Below are 21251 nucleotides of genomic sequence, written 5' to 3' on the forward strand. Positions count from 1 at the left end.
GATGTGCGCTCATCAGCGCTATCCTCCGTAGCCGCCTTGCCCTTTGTCGTCGTCGTTGATAAATTACTTGTACAACAGCATAGTAATCGCACAATTGTGAAAACAGTAAAAACTGGAAAAAACATATAGCTTTGATGACATTAAAAAGAATAACAGCACGGAAAGCCTCCATGACTACTTTTGAACTTAACGCTTTGTGCGCGTGTCGTCTCTGACCAATAGCTGAACGACCTCAGGGCGCGTGGCTTTGTTGACAGATTTTGGTCCGCTTACTAAAATGTAGTGTGAAAGCGAACCGCACCAAAATGAAAAAATAAAAAAAACATTTGGTTCGGACCAAAGCAAGTGAACTATCGAACTATCCTGGTCTGAATACACCCTTAATTTAAGCATAATGATTTCCACATACATCAGACTGTTTAAAATCTTAAGTAAGCCATTTTGTGTTTGTGTACATTATTCACATTACATTACTCAAAACCCATGACTCATTTTATTACAGCTGCAAATGAATTTTCCTCAGGCCAGACCCGGTTGGGGCGGAGCTTGCAGGATCGAACAGTGCTGATTGGGCAAACCCAAGTGTCATTAGAATCAGCAGTTCTTACTGACAAGTGTAGCTGTATAAGTGACAGGAGTGCGTTTTGTCTCTACAACTAATTAGTGTCTTTTTTTTTTTTTTTTTTATATAATATTGTGAAAATATCATATTGCAAATCCAATCCAGAAGAACGCCGCTTCAGTCTTCCTGAAACGGTGTAACCACTAGGCAGGTTGTACGTCCTTGATTCCAAAAAGATCAGGTTTCTTTGCGAAACGCGGTCAGGAGCACGTCCTCATCCTTGAAAACATTCCTTAAGGCTGTATAAACGTGTTTTCGAAGCTGTAGCGTTGTGCTTATTTTCTTTGCTGTGTGCTTGTATTCAAATCAAAACCACGCACAGAAGCAACTGTCAGGGACTAGCTAACGTGATTAGCCAGGGTTTGACGGCTGCGTTAGCTTTATTGAATCAGGCGCGGCTGCACGCCAGTGTAGACTCCTCCTCAGGCAGATTGAATTAGCGCAGGAACTAACGAGGCTGATGAAGTTTTACTACCGAGGAGCACTCGGAGACAGGGTGTTCTTCCTCTCTTTATTTCCACATGTCTCCAATTATTATTACTCCATCACGTCTTCAGGTCAGCAGTGCACAGTGAAGATGGTTCGGGGGGGGGGAGCCTGGAATATAATACAAGCGTTTTAGAAATGAATTAGGAGAAAATTCCCACGTCTGTGTTTGAAAGTTTAACATTCATATAACAGTCGGTGTTTTCTTTCTCTCTCTCTCTCAGGTGGTGCTGGATAACACGGCTCTCAACAGGATTGCCACAGACAGACTGCACATCCAGAACCCTTCGTTCTCTCAGATCAACCAACTGGTGAGACACGTCAAGCAAATCCACCTCTGTCGAAACCAGAGTTTCCGACCCATCTTCCCTCAGGCCCTGGTCACACGACAGCTCGCGATGGGTTTAATTTGCGAATACTTGGTGGTGATAAATCAACAGCATCGCCACCAGTCGTGCGATACACGGCGATTTGTTCTCCGAGCTTCGAGTTGTTTTTTGGTGCGTCTCCACCTCACGGGTGGTCAAAAAATTTCAATGCGTGGACTGAAATTTGGTGGCGAGTGCTTGCAGATGGGGTTTTTAACACTTCCCGAAGCTCGGGGAACCTTCTTCGAGCCTCTTGAGATGGTATTTGTCTCGAGTCCACGTCCCCAATAACCTTTGGGACCCAGTCGTTACGGGAAACGCCTGATGCTGATTTGGGCGCAATCAGCATGCGCGTATAAGGATGCTGTTTTCACAGACTGTGCGACGTATTCTGTCAGGTATGTGGCAGGAGACGGATGCAAGTCCAGGAAGCGAGTGTTTATTAGCAGGCGTGATATTTGCAAAAACAAAACGCTAATGAAAGCAGTCATAAAAATGGCTAGAAACAAACATAACAATAACGCTTCACAACTCCCCTGAAAAGAGCGTCCTTATATGTGCGTGCTGATTGCACTCAAATCAGCATCAGGTGTTTCCCATAATGACCAGGTCCAAAGAGCGCGCGCTCCGCGCCAGACTCAAGCGTGACAGTCAAGTGTTCACCTGCTGTACGACCACAACTTTTAGTTCGCCTGTATATCGCCTCCAAAAGGCCTCATTTTCATCGATAAAGCATCGTGAGCTGTAGTGTTACCGAAGCTTAAATATAACCAAGGAATAAAACATCAGGGCCGTCGTGTTATAAGAAAACAATCTCCAAAAGAGGCATGTTGTGAAGTATTACTTCCTTTTATATCCCTATCGCTGCTTTTCATCCATTTATAGTTACTAATGTTGTGAAACGATCAAGAAAGAAGTTCATACCGGTTGTACAACAGTTGGTTCTGGTTCTAATTTGATTTGACGAGCTGCGTTTTTCAGACTGCTTATATCTAGCGTAATCCATCAGTCCTGTCGAAAGCATTACTCCAGTAGAGTTAGCGACCTCATCAATGGACATGCTAAATGAGACACTTTTCATACATACAACATATCCGTAGCTACACGTCAGCTAGCCGATTTTTTTTTTTTTTTTTTTTATAAGCTGTTCTGATATTCGGTAAAGATATTTGTGCGAAATTAATTTTCGCTGTTAGTTAATTAACTAACAGCTTCTCTGTGTAACATGACTTGTTACAGAGTAACACTTGCCAGAAAAGTGCAATCTCTTCTGTCTGCAATAACCCTCACTGCAGAACCAAAAGTCCACAGGGTGGAGTCGGACCTCATCTAGCTCCGCCTACCTTGGAGGGAGTTTGGTGGATTCGAGCCAAGTCCTGTGGGTGGATTGTGTTTCCAGCTGGATAAGTGTTTGTTTGTTTGTGTTGTACAGCATTGTGTGGGTTATGTTTCGGATTATAGTTGGACTTGGATCAGATCCAGTTCCACCCTCTGGGCTTGTGGTTCTGCAGTACAGACTTCACTTCGCTTCTCTTCTCTTTTCCCTTCCGTCCTTTCTTGTTTGTGAAACTTACCTGGCTCATTGATGCTCGACATCATTAAATGTTTAGAAATTTTAAAAATGACGGCGCTTCTTGCGGTGAGGTTTATGCAATTTTTAATCAGAAATTTTGTACCTCTTTAGTTTACGATGTTTACGGCATCTACAGCCGTTTCCATGCGCTGCCCTCTAGTGGATGTATTGCTTATAATCCGTGCCACGATGCGTGGGAGTATGCGGGCAGTGACGGTTACATCGTTTGTAACAGACCTGTTTCTTTTCGTACGCAGTGGGAGCACTTACTTTCACCATATACGGTTGTGGTCAGAAGTTTACATACAGTGACATGAATGTCATCTTGGACATGAACGTCATGGCAGTATTTGGACTTTCAGTAACTTATTTGAACTGTTCTGTTTCTGTGGCAGAATGATTGTCCAGCATACAGGTTTAATAAAAAAAAACACTAGAATTTGGTGCACAAGTTTTAATTTTCTTTGAGTTTTCTGAAATCAACACAGGGTCAAAAATATACATACAGCACACCTAATATTTGGGTAAAATGTCTCTTTGCAAGATTCTCCTTGACCAAACATTTTTGTTTACCATGAACAAGCTTCTGGCAGAATTCTGGTTGGATGTTTCATGACTCTTCATGGTAGAATTGGTAGAGTTCAGTTAAATTTGCTTTCTTTTTTTCTTGGCATGAACTCAACTTATAAGCACGGTCCATATATTTTCACTCGGGTTGAAGTCGGGACTTGTTTTAAGCTGAATGTTAGCCTGCTTTATCCTCCACAACCAGCGCTGATGCGTGTTTGGATTCGTTGTCCTGTTGTAACTCCCAAGTCGTGTTCAAGTTTCTGATGGTTTATGCTGAAGAATTCTGAGGTAGTCCTCCTCCTTCATTATTCCATCCACTTTGTGCACTGAACCAGTTCCACTGGCTATAAAACAGCCCCAGAGCATGATGATCCTACCACCACCAACTGGTACAGTGTCCCTCTGTACATGGTGGTCATTGTGGCCAAATAACTCAATCTTTGTCTCATCCGACCATACAGCTTTCCTCCAGAAGGCTTTTTCTTTGATCTTGTGGTGAGCTTCAAGCTTGAAGGGGTCAGTTTTGGAGCAGGGGGTTATTTCTTGGATAGCAGCCTCTTAGTCGATGGTGATCTGAACTGTAGACAGTAATCCATCAGCTTCCAGTTCATGGCAGGGCTGTGCCATGGTGGTTCCTAGGTTGTTCCTGACCATCCGAACCAATTTCCTTTCAGCTGAGAGCGACAGTTTGGGTTTTCTTGAAGCAAAGTGACTACACTTCACAATAACTTGGATACGATTGTTTGAAGTGATCTTGGAATTTGCAGTTGTTTAGAAATGGCTCCAAGAGACATTCTGGAGTTGTGTATATCTGTGATCCTCTTTCTCAGATCTGCACTAAGCTCCTTGGACTTTCCCATTTTACCGCGTGTTAGTCAATCCAATGAGTGCTGTAAACAAACCCTTTTTATGAAGGCACAGAGAAGCTACCAGCTGTAGTCAATCATGATCTCTGACAGGAAGTTAAGAGACCTCGGCCTTGGCAAGATAAGGGACATTTTGGAAGTTTTAGCACCTTGGAATTAATCATCTGAGTGAGAGTATGTAAATTTTTGACCCTGTGTTAATTTCAGAAAACCCAAAGAAAATTAACTTGTGCACCAAATTCTAGTGTATTTTTTATTTTTTATGAAAGCTGTATGCTGTATAATCATTCTGCCAAAGAAAAAGAACAGTTCAAAGAAATTACTGAAAGCCCAATACTGCCATGACATTCATATCCAAGATGACGTTCACGTCACTGTATGCGAACTTCTGACCACAACTGTAGCAATTCTTATTTGTTAACGCTTTTTCAGTGTTTTCCCCAGAAAAAAACGAAAGCCCTAAATTCTGTCGTGATAATAGACAGACAATTGATGGTGCGAAGCGAAACTAGGGGGGTGCGGGGGCATGGCCCCTCCGGAAAATGTTTTGAAAATAGATGCTCTCCGGTGCATTTTCAGGGTCTCTGAGAGGTTTTAGATCCACGGTTGATTATAGGATCGATTTTACCAGTGTTTCAGTGATTTCTGACCTAAATAGTATTAATGTCAACACGTGAAATTTCACCTTAAAGTTCAACATGCAAGTTAAACTGTTTTGTTATAGATTACTGAGGTCTATGATAGATTGAAAATCTACGGGGATCCCTTAATTATCTCTGATCAAGTAGCGTTGTAACCAAAATGTGCATGAAAATATGAGCAGTGGTTTGGTCCATCTTCTGCAATCCAATGAAGAGAATCGATCATCATGACCTCCTGTTGATCACAAAGGGATCTGAACCTAAGACCTGCCACCTTAAAATAAGCTGCTGTATTACTGTAACTGTCATGATTTAGGATGTTTCTGATGCAATTACCGTAATGTATGTATAACCAAGATACATAGAAAAGAAAAGTAAAGCGACTGCATATTATAAAGTTTAAATTTTGGCACTTTATTAAATGGACTATAGGGCTCAATTCTTTTTTTTTTTTTTCACCAGCCAGCCGGACTAGTTACCTTCCAAAGTAACTCGCCAAACAGAAAATCAACTAGCCAAAATTTGTTCATGTATGAATTTTACTTTGTCAAAAATAACACAAAAGAGAGTACCGTAGTTACCATTGTTCATGACTAATGTGCATTTATTTCAAGACCCGAGTATTTTGATACTGTTGTTAAATACATAAATGAGAACAACACAGAGCACCATAATATCTCATCTCATCTCATTATCTCTAGCCGCTTTATCCTTCTACAGGGTCGCAGGCAAGCTGGAGCCTATCCCAGCTGACTACGGGCGAAAGGCGGGGTACACCCTGGACAAGTCGCCAGGTCATCACAGGGCTGACACATAGACACAGACAACCATTCACACTCACATTCACACCTACGCTCAATTTAGAGTCACCAGTTAACCTAACCTGCATGTCTTTGGACTGTGGGGGAAACCGGAGCACCCGGAGGAAACCCACGCGGACACGGGGAGAACATGCAAACTCCACACAGAAAGGCCCTCGCCGGCCCCGGGGCTCGAACCCGGACCTTCTTGCTGTGAGGCGACAGCGCTAACCACTACACCACCGTGCCGCCCGCACCATAATATAACATCAACAAATAATATATTGGAAAACTTGGCAACTTGGTGTATGAGTATTATATACTTACTATCATGACTACAGCACCCAAAATATGTCCAACATGCTTTCTGTATTTAACCATTTATGAGAGAGAAAGCATTAGGAGCTTCATATTGACTAGGAATCAACTTGAGAATTTATTATTCCATAAAAATCGTATCGCAGCCAAGGCCTACCCTGCTCCCACGTTTGTTTCTCCTCTCCAGACTGAGGTCGCTTTGTCCCCGTCTCTGGCGGTTTCTGTACACCTTTCAGAAAATTCCACATCGCACCGTAGCTTTGGTAGATGTAAATGTAAACAACAACAAAAACACGTGTTTAAATGGGCGATAATGTGGCCACATCTATTGAATTTGAGAACGTGATGTGGCAGCGGGGGCGTGGCCAAGCGGTGGTCTGTGAATGGAGGGTGGAGTCAGGGAAGGTAAGTGGTGGAATCATTGCACCTGATGGGGATTAACCTGTATTTGTGTGTCTTCCCCAGTGACTGCGCCCTTTAAAAGGAGAGGAGAGCAGAGAAAAGGAGCTCTCTCTCCCCAACCAGAACACGTGTGCGCGCGCGGGGCTGGGAAGTGATAAAAGGCTGAAAAGCTAGCAATAAATAGTTCACTGAGAACTCAGTTCTGGCCTGCCGTGCTTCTGTGCTCCACCCACCTGGTCCAATACTACACGTGATTACCGCGATATTCAACGAGATGCGTTATATGCATGCGCAGTAGTGAAAAAACCGACAGCCTGACTCGTACACGATATGATTCGGAATTCTTCGGTATTTTCCGTCCTGCCAATAAACACATCGATTAACACAGACACGGCACGCGCTTAATATGTGGCGGCTTTAGTTGACGGTGTGTCTGAATCTTTGCTTCATATATTTTCTTTTTTTTTTATTATTTTCAACTAGTGACAGGAATTACCCGCCAAATGACGAATTAAGTCGCCTCGGGCGACCGGACCACCGCGAATTTCAAGCCCTGGACTAGATTAAGGTTAAAACATATATATTTTTTAACAATCTTTATTTAGTTTTCATAGTTGTCAATACAAGACAACCTCCTCAAAAGTATTGGAAAAAAAACAACCCAAAAGACAATAACAAGATACAGTAAGCCCTCAGTATTCGCGGGGGTTAAGGACCGAACATGGCCGCGAATAAGCCAAAATCGCGAATACTTGTAAAACCCCCCCCCCAAAAAAACTGCTCACAAATGCTTATTTTGATGTCTAAAACACTCCCTATACCCTAGGCTATACTGCCGCAAAACTCTTCCCTTCCTTTAGCATATCGAGAAGTCCTACCTTCTCCTGCAGCGTCATTACCTTCTTCTGGCGCTTAGGTTCCTTGGCAGGAGCCTTAGAAGATGCAGAACGTTTAGGAGCCATTGTAGGGCGTAAAAATTATTCAAAAATACCAAGAACGCACAACACGTGAACAAGTCTGAACTACGGGAACCGCGAGACTGTACTGTACAATGCGCTCATTCGTATCAGCCAATGAGCAGCAGCCCGCCATTCAAACTTCAGCCAATAGCGAGCGAGCATTCGGCTCCGAGAATGTAGCAGTGCGTAAACGTTCGATATGTTCGCCGCAAATGACCGCGAATCGCTGAGATTTCCACGAATGTATAGGAGATATGTTCTATATAAAATCCCGCGAATATGTGAATTCGCGAATACTGAACCGCGAATAGGCGGGGGTCTACTGTATAAACAAAAACGGAGCCTGTGTGAGATTGTATTAGTAAATGTTACTGACATCTGATTAATCATGTCTTCCCTTATATGTCAACCATTTCCCACACCTTTTTATATAAACATCTTTCATTTTCAACTTGTATGTGAGATGCTCCATCACCAATATATCATCTATGATTGTCATCCACTGTTTGTAACTTGGAGTGTCAGACTTGAGCCAATTCTTAGTAATTGTCTTCTTCCCGGCCACCAGAAGAATCCTGACCAAATATCGGTCACTTTCATGCACCGTGCCCTCCAAATGACCCAGGTACAAAACAAGACAGGGTTTAGGTATCATTTATCCCAAAACATCACAGAAGGTTAAAACATATTAAAGGAAAATAACTTAATTCATACATTTAAGTTTGCAGAAAGATTATGTACTTATAAACACACTCATGAAGAGAATTTAAGTGTTAAATGTAGCATAATTTCGAATAATAACGATAAGCATATTTGGCAGCGTGATGTCACTGTGAGCCTTTAACGAAAGAATAACCCAGAGCTGCCTTTTGTTAAATGGATCCCAGTGATTTTGGATCACGCTGCTAAAAATGCTTAAGATTTGAAATGATGCTCTTTTTTTTTTGGGCTTTTTTCACCTTTATTGGATAGGACAGTGTAGAGACAGGAAATGAGCGGGAGAGAGAGACGGGGAGGGATCGGGAAATGACCTCGGGTCGGAATCGAACCCGGGTCCCCAGATTTATGGTATGGCGCCTTATCCACCTGAGCCACGACAACCCCGAAATTATGCTATATTTGACACATTTGGGCAACTTCACTTCGTGAGAGTGTTTATAAGTACGTAATCTTTCTGCAAACCCAAACTAATTAATTAAGTTTTCTACTCCTTTAAAGCAGATTAATTCTCCTCGGCTTTTGCTTGGCCCAATGTCGGGCGACTCTCTCATAGTCCATCTCGCTGTCATCCATGCTGATGTGGATCAAATTGTCCAGCGAGTCTTCTCCTAGCTTGTTAAAATCAGTCGGCTTTGTCCGTCTGGTGCGGGACAACATCGGCAGCCAGTGAGATCGCTTATAATGAATCGGAAAATTCCGGGATGTCTGACGTTTTCTTTCGATATTTTTATTGGACGGTTTGAACACGTGATCTTGACACAGCCAACAGATTAGTTTGTTTACGTCATACCACGCGGACATATTACTTTGACAGAATCAACACAAACACTGAGCGCTTGTTTAACACAAATATCAATCAGTATGTAAATGGGTCTGTTATTTGCTCTCCTATGTATCGAGTTACTTGTGGGTAGGAAATTTAACGTATCGGTATAAATCTAAGCATATCGGGTTTTAACTAAAGCGACCAAGCGTATCAAACGCTTTGGGGAAAACCATGCTTTTTAAAAAAAGTTTTTTTTTATTATACCCCTGCTCCGAGTGAGGGCATACACTGGTTTACCTCTGTCCATCCATCCATATCTCTGTATTTCCGTCTGTCCGAAATAAGAAATTTTATTTAATATATGAGCATTTTGATAATTAATAAAACTTGCGTTTAATGTGAATTTAGTTTGTCATTTTTGTTGATCATAAATTATAACCATACCCTTGAATGTAGAATGTGATTTTTTTATTTTGAATTCAAACAATACTCCTATTGATTTGAAACATATTTTCATGTAAATATATAAAAAAGACAGATTTTTTTTTTTTTTTTTATCGACTACAGCTCAGATTGCAGGAAAAGTGGTTTGTAAGGCCTTATTTTTCAAAATTTTCCTGGGGGGGTATCCCTCCCAGACCCCCGGCTTCGGGCGCCATCTTGTTTTCTGCTTTTTTGGTGACCACCCACTCTCATCCCTGCGTTTTCAAGTTTGTCACACATCGACTTCCTGTTTACCGACAAGGTATTTATGAAACATACTTATATAGCGTGGATTTCTGACGCTATTTCAAAATGATAGTTTGCCAGGGTGCTGTTTGAAATCCCTGGAGAGAGTCACTGCTCTTTGCGTTCTCGTTTCCGGGTTCATTATTTGTTGAAGTCAAAACCCGTCTGAGGTTATATGGACCATCTGGCATTTAAGTCCCTGTGAATGAGCCGTTTCTATAGAAACTATAACGTGTTAGAATTAACATACAACCTGTGATTATCCTCGCAGAGCTGCTGTCAGAGAAAATTAATCAACACCTTCTGACATTCAACAGTGGTGTAAATAACCAAAGCCATGTTTCTGACCAGCCCTGTAAGACTCCAGAGTAACAGAGCGGGGTGGGGTGGGGCGGGTGGATGGGGGGGACGTTTCTGAATCAGTTTTATTTCAGTCCAGCGATCTGAGATAAATTGATGGCAGACACGCAAGAAAGACATGTGAAACCGGTTATGTGAGCGTGAATCAGTCTCAGAAAAATGTCTTTTGTGTTCAAGGAGCAGAAGTTCATATCCGTGAAATTGTGTTCTTTTCCGTGTATTAATCGTGGGCTCTGACTGCAGCATTGCTCACCTAGTTAAAGTCTCGTTTTGTTCGAACGGCGGCTGCTGATCTTGGCGGTGTAGGCGGGCTGCTGGCGCGGGCTGCTGGCACGTCCCGCCGCGCTGCCTGCTCAAGTTCACATCCTCACAGGGAATTCTTCCCGAAAGCAGCAAAATCATGACACTTTGATAATGGCGACTTAAATAACAGACTTATTGTCAGCTCAGAGGAAACTTCTTTACACAAGCACTGAAAGATGAATAATTCATATTTCTGTTTTATAATCAACAAGCACATTCTGGCTATGCATTATTCAACAACTACAGTGAGACTAATGAGACTTTTGTGTAGTTGTATAGAGTGAGGAATGTCCGTGTGGGCTAGACCACAGATCCCTGCATTCTCACGCATCAGTAATGCCTGTAAAACCACCACTTGGCCATTTTTCCCTCCTTTCAGGACGCTTTTTAATAGATTCAGTTTCAGTGTTTGTCATGACTACAAACGCTGTTGTTGGGAATTTTTTTTTCTCAACAAAGACAGCAAAAACGTATTGAATGCATCCGAGCAGAATATTCAGTGGCGGCTCCAGAGATTTTTTTTTTTTTTCTTAGGGTGGCAAAGGAGGGGCATAGGTTCCAGGAGGGGGGCATAGGTTGTTAATGCAGCAGTTTATGCAAATCGTAGAAGTCATTTTTACTTGCGCTCAAGAAAGACTCACAATCAAGTCATCTTGTCAAATATGTATTGAGCTATTGTACCATCAAGGAAAACGGATTCAACCATCTTTTCTGAAAGTATATTCCCAAGCAATGAATGGAACTATTCTGCCCGAGCGATGTATCAAAAAATAGACAGATAGCTAACTAAAGCTTCTATGCTAGCGGAGCAAGACTAGCGTGCTAGTCTAGTTGCTGACCGACCAATATAAAAAATATTGATGATAAAGATAGCTGGGCTAAAAGAATAATTGAGTACCAAAATGCATTTAACATGGGGGCGTCGTGGCTCGGGTGGATGGGGCGCCGTGCCGGGGACCCGGGTTTGATTCTGGCCCGAGGTCATTTCCCAATCCCTCCCCGTCTCTCTCCTGCTCGTTTCCTGTCTCTGCACTGTCCTGTTCAGTGGAGGTGGAAAAAGCCCCCAAAAAAATCTTAAAAAAAAAAAAATGCATTTAACATAAGGGGTGTTCACACGGCAACTTTTACTCCGGTGTAGCACCGGGGCTGCCCCGGTAGAGCGTTCACACGGTACAAAGTTATACCGGTGTAGCCCCTGAAAGCTGCTTAAACCGGTGCAAATCTAACCCTGCTCGGGAGGTGGTTTAAGAAATTTACTCCGGAGTAAATGCTAGTTTGCGGGGCAGCACCGATATAAAATGGGCCGTCTGAACGCTACAGGGGTAGACTCGCTACGCGTGAGGAGAGTTGATTACATACGGGCATTGCATAATTTGCATCCTGGTATTTTGCGCTTCCAAAATGGCGAATATCAACAGCAACAGAACTGCGTGTCTTCCAGTGTTGCCAGATTGGGTGGTTTTAAGTGCATTTTGGCGGATTTGAACATATTTTGGGCTGGAAACCGTCAGCAGTATCTGGCAACACTGGTGTCTTCATCCACGTTGTTTTCCCGGCGCTTGGTGATGCCATGACAACCGGGAAAAGGAAGTACATTTTCACGCATGCGCATATTTCATTTCCGCATTATTACTATCGTATAGCACGGTCGCAAAAACTGCCGTGTGAACGCAAGTGGGGCTGCACCGGTGCTAACACGCTTCTCTCTAGTAAGCAGGTTTGTGACGTGTGAACGCGCCACAAAACTTACACCGGTGTAAGATATATCGCAACAAAATACATCAGTGCAGCATCGATGCAAATATGTGCTGTGTGAACACCCCTATTGAAAGGACAAGACTGTGTTCTATCAGGCGAAAACAATTTGACCAACCTCTTTGCTCCAGCACGTCGCCTCATCAGAAGTCGAGCATTCAGAAGAATCATAACAGAAGAACGTCTCTCTCTGGGTGAAACCATTTCAAAATTCCGGGGGTGGGGTGGGGTGTGAAATAACGTAAATAACGGTAGGTAGAGTAGAGATGAGATGAGATGAGGGCTTAGTATCTCTGTAGATAGATGATTTAATTTCAAAAATGTGTTTTATTAAATAATTATTTTAAAATAGGGGGGCAACTGTGGTGGCAAGACATTTTTTTTTTTTTTTTTTTTTTTACAGTGGCAACTGCCACCTTTTGCCACCCCTTAAAACCGCACCTGAGAATATTTCGTGTGTTGGGCAGATTCTACCGTAACTGGATCCATTAACCACTTGCCCACAAAATAAGAAATTTTTCTTGTCCTTTTTTCAGTGAGGTAATATTTTCAAGATTGAAAATATGGTATTTAGTCTTCTAAAACAGCACGTCATTTAAAAATACACGGAGTATATCAATAAAAGATTTTTAAAGAATAAAGTTCTGTTTCTTTGACATATCTGACAGACATAACTCCCATTTTAAAAATCCCTTTCATTATCCCTGTTGCTATCGTCAGTGAATTTCTGTCAGATGACCTGATGATAGACTCAGCCATTATGGATCTTTTGGTAGTTATCGTGTGGAAGCAGGCTTTATCATTTTTGGGTGTCAACAGATAGAGTTGAAATAGATTAACAGCGAAAAAACTATTTCATTCACGAGAGAAGCCCACAGTTATTTTTAAAAAATGCTATCGTCAGTCTGTCAGTCAAATGCACCTGACGATAGCAAAATTCAAGCCCTCGCCACGCACATGTTGACTGACGCAAAGAGGAAATTCTACTGCGCATGATTTTTGTGACCGCAGACATTTACCGTATTTTCCGGACTATACGTCGCTCCGGAGTTTAAGTCGCATCAGCCAAAAAATGCATTATGAAGACGAAAAAAACATATATACGTCGCACCGGACTATAAGTCGCACTTTTTTGAAGGGTTATTCTATCCATAGAATCTGTGATTGTATCTGATAAGCGGCGCGTGGTTACTGCGCGACTGCATTGTTTATTTAATAAACGAACAGCTGAGCAGTGATAACGCGCCCTTTGCCCTGTAAGTAGCCTAGTCTGATTATTTTAAATATCTATCTTTAATACTATCACTATCGTTATTACTAAAAGCCTATATTATTATTATAACTAATATTAGTAGCCTATTACTGATGCATTAATCAGTTTGCGTTTAGAATATTTTTACCGGTAGGGCTTATTATCGCCCCATGGCTCTTTCATCTGTGTTATTAAAGCTGTAGTCATCATCGAGGAGTGTCATTCTTCATTTTTGTCGAATTTTATTTCATCAAATCAGAGGTCAAGTAGGCTATAGGTATATCATCTCCAAAGACAGGTACGGTAGTAAAAACAACCGTCTAGTGAAAAAAACAACAACAACCGCTTTTAAATCCCCTACTTAAATCCTTAAAATGAGTCATTTAACTCATGTCTTGTGTGATCTGATCTCCAATGGTGAAATAAACCGGTTGTGATGAGTACAGTCTGTTATTTTAGAAGATAAATGTAATATATAATTTAATATATAGACTAATAAAAATTAATATTTTATAATATAATATCACGACATATTACTGTCTGTAACTGTTTGTCACTAAAGCGTTTTCTAAGATCATAATGTCTGATATTATTATTATTATTATTATTATTATTATTATTATTTTACACACACAATAAGCGCATGTGCGTAAAGTTATAGTAAACCATCCCCCGCCTTTTTTTTTTTTTGAGTCGCCGGACCCACCCACCTCCTGCGTTCTGGGACCTCCCACTTCACAAATTAAGCACTGCCTAAAATCACTACATAACTTATTTAAATAACTATAGGCCTATCATTAATAATAAAACACAGGTCAATCAAGTTTATCAAGCTGATGATTTCACTCCAAATCAGCAAATCCATTGAATTCCTCATCCTCGGTGTCGCTTCTGAACAACTCTGCCTCCAGCGGCAGATGAAGCGCCGTTTCCTCTTCTTCTGCGTGGCTGTCGTCAGACTCAGCATCAGCTCCAGTTATTCCTCGGTGAAAAAAAACCAAAACATATACTCCGGTGCGACGTATATAAGTCGCATGGCCAGCCGAACCATGAAAAAAAGTGCGACTTATAGTCCGAAAAATACGGTACTTCCGGGCAAGACTTGGAGTTCTGACAGCTAGATTTCATCAAATAAATCAAGGTAAGATTTTCAGTCAGCTATCCTGACGATAGAAATTTTTGACGATAGAAACATTGAGAATATATTTGTGCATTCATATTTAAAATTTTCTGGAGGAAAACTATCGTAAGTTGAGATAAATCAGAGCCACTTGCGACCCTTTCAGCCGACAGGCCGTTTCAATGTGTTATTTCCCCGCAAAAGTGACACAGTCGTGTCTATCGTCACTGTTCTGACAATTATTGCTGATATTTCAATTTTGAAAATAAGTTTTATCTTTTTTATTTTATTATTTGGTTCTAGTGATGAGGTATTTAATATTATTACTAAATTTGTCAGATTAATAATGTAAGAAACAGTTTTGTTGCTATTGTCATCTAGAGTGTCTGTCAGAATATGATGGTAGACGTTAGTTTGTCTGTCAGATTTTGATGATAGAAACCGATGTGTTTCTATTGTCATTTAGCATGTCTGTCATGTCAGGCTTTTATTAATTAGTTACCAGGACTACTGTCCTAAAATTTACTGTGAATGTCCAAGACCCCAAATGCTACTAGAAAAACTTAATAGAATGATCAAAATAATCAATTCAGCAATTTAAGGAGATGGGACTTAACTGGCCTCTGTTATGGTAGAATCTGCCGTTGGGTTTCACAGATCTTCCTGTGAAGAAAAAAATGATCAGACCGTATGGTAATGTATATTAATAGTGGGTTAAGATCAAGGCTTTTTTTTTTTGGTCGTCATTTCAGCCATATGTAGTTAGTGCAGTACGCAGTTAAAACGAAACGACGTTTCTCCCGGACCATGATGTTACATGAAACATCCCAGGACTACAAATCTATAAATAGCAACATAAAGTGCAAGAGTGCAGCAAGTGCAAACATTGCAGACGTTAAACTACACACAGCTTAAAGTGCAGACAAGAAGGACGGTGCAAAAACGATTACGAGCACAGACGGGCAGTACCTGTTATTGTTGGCGTGCGTTTTGAGGCTGGTATATGTAAAAACAAATGAAATAGATGTAAACATTGTGTATCTGAGAACCATTGTGAAAAGCAATAGTGCATTATTGTTCATTGTGTATAGACTGCAGTGGGAGGGGTGTGTTTAACAGTCCGTGAGACAGTGTTTGTAGTCGAGTCACTAAACCTTGAGTCCAGTCTCGAGTCCGCAGTGTTCAAGTCCATCCATTATCTGTAGCCGCTTTATCCTGTTCTACAGGGTCGCAGGCAAGCTGGAGCCTATCCCAGCTGACTACGGGCGAAAGGCGGGGTACACCCTGGACAAGTCGCCAGGTCATCACAGGGCTGACACATAGACACAGACAACCATTCACACTCACATTCACACCTACGGTCAATTTAGAGTCACCAGTTAACCTAACCTGCATGTCTTTGGACTGTGGGGGAAACCGGAGCACCCGGAGGAAACCCACGGGGAGAACATGCAAACTCCACACAGAAAGGCCCCTGTCGGTCACTGGGCTCGAACCCGGACCTTCTTGCTGTGAGGCAACAGTGCTAACCACTACACCACCGTGCCACCTCAAATCCAAGTCATTAAAGAAAATTTCAAGTCGTCAGAGAGCAAAACTCCAACCGCACCATTTGACGGTGGCTGTTTCAGCACCATTAACGTTAGTTTGTTCCTGAACATGACGTATGAACAGGTGAATGTGCTTCTCTTTATCAGGGAGTGTTTAGTATTCTGTCCGAGATGGTTGGGAGACGGGCGTAAGTGCAGAAAGCGTGTTTATTAATACAAGCGAAGACACGTGAACAATCCAGAACGGCAAGCAAAATTGTAAAACGGGCAGTAGGTCGAGCGAGGCACAAACAGGTTATCGTAGACTCGGCAGAATCCAAGACGAGAAACAGGAAATCAGGAAACCAAACAAGGACATGAGGCTCAGTGATGTATCAGCAGTGTAACTCAATACTTCGCAAAGTGTGTTTTCAGTTTTTATATAGGCGCACTGATCGCACAGGATTAAGGCGCAGGTGCAAGTCGTTTACGGAGCGCGCCCGAGAGTCTATCTGATGCACGCACCAAGACACGCAGGTGTGAGGCTCTTGCACGAAATTAGTGCCAAAATTAATGTAGCTATATAAATATCTTACGCCAAGTTATTATGGCATGTTACAAAAAAATAAAGAAAAAATCCGAGTCCTCGTCTCCAATTTACAAATCGAGTCCTTAAAATTAGGGCACGAGTCCTGGACTCCAGTACTACAAGCCTGCTGTGTGTATCGGACCAGTCCCTGAGAGTTGAGGAGTCTGATGGCATGTGGAAAGAAACCGTTACGGAGCCTGTCTGTGAAGGCCCGAGAGCTTCGGTACCTTTTTCCAGACGGCGGGAGGGTGAAGAGGTTGTGCGAGAGGTGCGTGGGGTCATTCACAACGCTGGTGGCTTTTCAAATGCAGCGCGTGGTATAAATGTCCTTGATGGAGGGAAAAGAGACTCCAATGATCTTCTCAGCTGTCCTCACTATCAACTATAGGGTCTTGCGATCCGAGATGGTTCAGTTCCTAAACCAGACCGTGATGAATGCTTTCCGGAGAACATAGTGAGGATGGGTGATGGGTTTTCCTCAGCCTTCGTAGGAAGTAGAGGCGATGCTGGGTTTTCTCGGCTATGGGGCTGGTGTTGAAGGACCAGGTGAGGTTCTCTGCCAGATGAACACCAAGGAATTTGGTGCTCTTGGCGTTCTCCATGAATGAGCCATCGACGTACAGCAGAGAGTGGTCACGCCGTGTTCTTCTGAAGTCAACAACCATCTCTTTTAGTAGGAAGGGAGGAAAAAAACAGCGTAATTTTAGTTTTTTTTTTTTGGAAAGATCTAATAACAAGGTTGGAGGTACAAATGTTTGCTCCAAGCCTGTTTTTTCTTTCTTTCTAAAATTAAAAGGCTGGGGCTGGAAACAGTGCTCAGGTTGTTTAGACCCTTGTCCTGAAAGTGCGTCTCAGATCAGTGATTCTGAACAATTTATAACCATACAATTCTCGAATCTGATTGGTTGATTAGTTTTCTACAGCTGCAGGATGCTGTGAGATTTATCCACTCGTAGCGAGAGGGGGGGGAGAAGAAGCTCGTGACGGAACAGCCGTGAAAAACGCCCTCTTGGCTGTACATTCCAGCTACATGACCACAAATGAATACGCTCGAACAGGAAAGGAAAGTGCCTGATTTTTAACTTCTCGGTAATTAAGTCAGGTGTTTAGTTTAGCTGCAGGGCTCAGCGGTTTCCCCGAAGCTTTGGACAAAGCGTGTGTTTGGTGTCGCTCAGAAACCCGTCTCTCCTGTCTGCCTCCAGCCTTACAGGAGTATACCTCCAGTTTGGTATGCAACGGCAAATGAACACACCCTCGTGACTAAGACGGTGCACAGAGAGGTTAAACGTATAATTAGCTTGCACTTTTTTTTTTTTTTTTAATAATAAAAATTTATATTCACACCAGTCATTGGTTGGAAGTTTGTGACACGGAGAAATCTTTGTTCCAGGCATTACTTCTGAAGCCTGGTTCTTTTTAAATGGTGTTTTAAATAGACTTTTTGTTCTCAGGTGTGGTCTTTGTCCTGCAACAATCAATAACTGGGTGTTGAACATTATGTCCTGTCGCGTAATCTTTTTCTTATACATCACAGCAGTTTGCAAACAATTACATTTATTACTTCGGGAACATTTCAGACTGTTTGATAATCAGGGTTAACGTTTCAGGTCCAGAAATCCAACCTCGGATTTTTGTGTTTCTCTGCTGCCGAAAACGACCTTGAAATGACCCGCGCAGAATTTCAGAGCTACAGGTCGTACACCGCGGTGAAGAGACGGCATGTGTGTAGTGTATTTTTCTAAAACTCCTCCACCTTTCTTATAGTTCACAGGAGTGAGGGATACAAAGTGGGAAAACTGTTGATGTATGTTAAGTACATCCTGTGCAGCGATGGTGGTGACCTGTAATAACAACTCAAGTGGGGACGATCCTCGTGTCTTTCCAGAGAGGACACTTTTTTTTTTTTGACAGACTCACATTTCAACCACATGTGAAGCTCCGCTGCAAATCAAATGCGTCTCGCATCTGTTTCAAGTCCTGTGTGGGTTTTTTTTTTAAGTTGTGCAACAACAGAATACAGGATTTTGCTTCACAAAAGAGAATTTTTCTTTAAAAATCGCTTCCAACTTCATGTGGTGAATGAGTTCCAGAGAGGACATTTTTGACGGATAAAGGATCCCGTCAGAGGAACTTGGTTTACAAAAAAAAAAAAATGTAACTTCCACTTAAATATCTTTCTATTGTGAATGAAAGTGCCGTATATGTCGGAAAGTAAAACAGAGTTGGTGCTTTAAAAAAAAAAAAATTCTGAATTTAACCAGTAAAATCTAAGTGTAATTCAATGAAATGAGCATTTTATTTATTAATATTAGTGCTGTCAAGCGATTAAAATATTTAATCGTGATTAATGTCGCGACTGTCATAGTTAACTCGCGATTAATCGCAATTTAATCGCACATTTTTGTCACATGAAAAAACCTTGTAATTCTCTTATCAGCATAAAAAAGTGAATGGGCTTGCTCACCGTTTGAACTACGGGGGTACTCGGGGGATCCGAGATCCCCTGAAACAGACATGAGATCCCTTGAAAACATGATTTCGGAAATGTTGGGGGGTCTCTAAAATATTGGCAAAATGATGTTTATTGACATAGAAATCGTGTGTAACGGGAAGCATTTGCATATCCGAAGTGAGCGCGCGATGGAGATCCGCGCTCTGAGACAAGCGCAAGCACCCCCCCCCAAGGGAAAAAAGGGACCCCCCGAAAATATCGGCATAGTTCGAACACTGGTTGTACCAATGTTTTTTTTATTTTTTTATTTTTTTATTTTTATTGCAGAGCATAACACGTCTTGTCACAGCCACTGCAAAGTGGGGCTGGAGCCACCAATGGGAAAACGAAACCTAAGCCGAGCACCGTGGCTCTTTGGGGGAGGGCAGAGGACTCTGGCTGTGCGGGGCGTGGCATTACAGTCTAGCTGCTATCGTTTTTCTAAGCAAAGTCTCTGTTCCAAGTTCCTGGCAGTTTCAAAAGCTTATGAAAAACCTACATCATGTCACAGAGCATTAATCTCGCGATAAAAAAATTATCGCCGTTAAAATTGAGTCAATTTAACGCGGTAATAACACGACATTTTTGACAGCACTAATTAATATTAAAATGTATTAATAGATTTTTAAATTTAGTGATTGAAATCGCAGCCCACAATTATGATGGTTATTATATCGAAGTGTAGCTTCAACCTCCAACTTTGAGCCGAACTGGTGATTGTCAAAGTATGAAATGGTCGACTCTCCATCAGCATCGGCCTTACAGGCTTCAGGATGAGATAAACCAGTAGATGGTGGTGTGTTTGAGCTTTTTTTTTTTTGACCCATAAAATAATCAGTTTTTATAAAAATGGTCATTTTGTCAATATCGACACCAGCATTGGTGTGTTTCATCACAGTACAGTCGTATCATTTAGTTTACAGCTCAAAAAACACGTGTGCTGTATCTCTCTAATCTTCCTATTTATTTATTCATTTTGTTTGATTGAAGCTTACTTCTTTTAGTTACAATAGTGTTTGTAATTAGTTTTTTTGCGACGTTTGTAATATACTGGATATACACTACCGTTCAAAAGTTTGGGGTCACCCAGACAATTTTGTGTTTTCCATGAAAAGTCACACTTTTATTTCCCACCATAAGTTGTAAAATGAATAGAAAATATAGTCAAGACATTTTTCTGGCCATTTTGAGCATTTAATCGACCCCACAAATGTGATGCTCCAGAAACTCAATCTGCTCAAAGGAAGGTCAGTTTTATAGCTTCTCTAAAGAGCTCAACTGTTTTCAGCTGTGCTAACATGATTGTACAAGGGTTTTCTAATCATCCATTAGCCTTCTGAGGCAATGAGCAAACACATTGTACCATTAGAACACTGGAGTGAGAGTTGCTGGAAATGGGCCTCTATACACCTATGGAGATATTGCACCAAAAACCAGACATTTGCAGCTAGAATAGTCATTTAGCACATTAGCAATGTATAGAGTGGATTTCTGATTAGTTTAAAGTGATCTTCATTGAAAAGAACAGTGCTTTTCTTTCAGAAATAAGGACATTTCAAAGTGACCCCAAACTTTTGAACGGTAGTGTATTAGCATTGGTGTTCTTCAAAAAGACAACCATGATTGTGAAACGGCCCAAAGCGTGGTTATCGTAGCCGTTCTGTTAAAGTCTGATCATTCTCCTCTGACCGTTCTCATTGACGAGGCGTTTCCTGTAAACATAACTGAATATTGATTGATTTGATTTGATTGATTGATTGATTGTCTCTTTTGGTATATGGTCTCGAGACCTTTCTATATTGAAATTCCCGGCATGTTCTGAAATGCTCAAACTGTTCACCGAGATCACCCCATTCTCGTTCAATGTGAATATTAATCGAAGCTCTTGACCTGTATCTTGCATGAGTTTATGCCATGCGCTGCTGCCACCTGATTGGTTGGTTAGACGTGGACAAATATCAGGTGTACAAATGTAATACGTTGTGGCTGGTGAGTGTATAATTAACAGGAAAGAATTTGGAATTTCTATGAA

General features: G+C 41.6%; 1 protein-coding gene across 2 annotated transcripts in view; it reads left to right on the plus strand.

Annotated features, from left to right (window-relative positions):
- The window catches only part of tubg1 (tubulin, gamma 1), a 54774-nt gene that overhangs the window by 23678 nt on the left and 9845 nt on the right, over nt 1-21251 (plus strand). For both annotated transcript variants that reach the window (XM_060902075.1, XM_060902074.1), the window contains exon 7: nt 1333-1419. In XM_060902075.1, the coding sequence (XP_060758058.1) occupies nt 1333-1419 (87 nt within the window). The remainder of the gene's footprint in view (nt 1-1332; nt 1420-21251) is intronic.

Source organism: Neoarius graeffei, chromosome 20 (genome assembly GCF_027579695.1).
Source record: "Neoarius graeffei isolate fNeoGra1 chromosome 20, fNeoGra1.pri, whole genome shotgun sequence".
NCBI classification, from domain to species: Eukaryota; Metazoa; Chordata; class Actinopteri; order Siluriformes; family Ariidae; genus Neoarius; species Neoarius graeffei.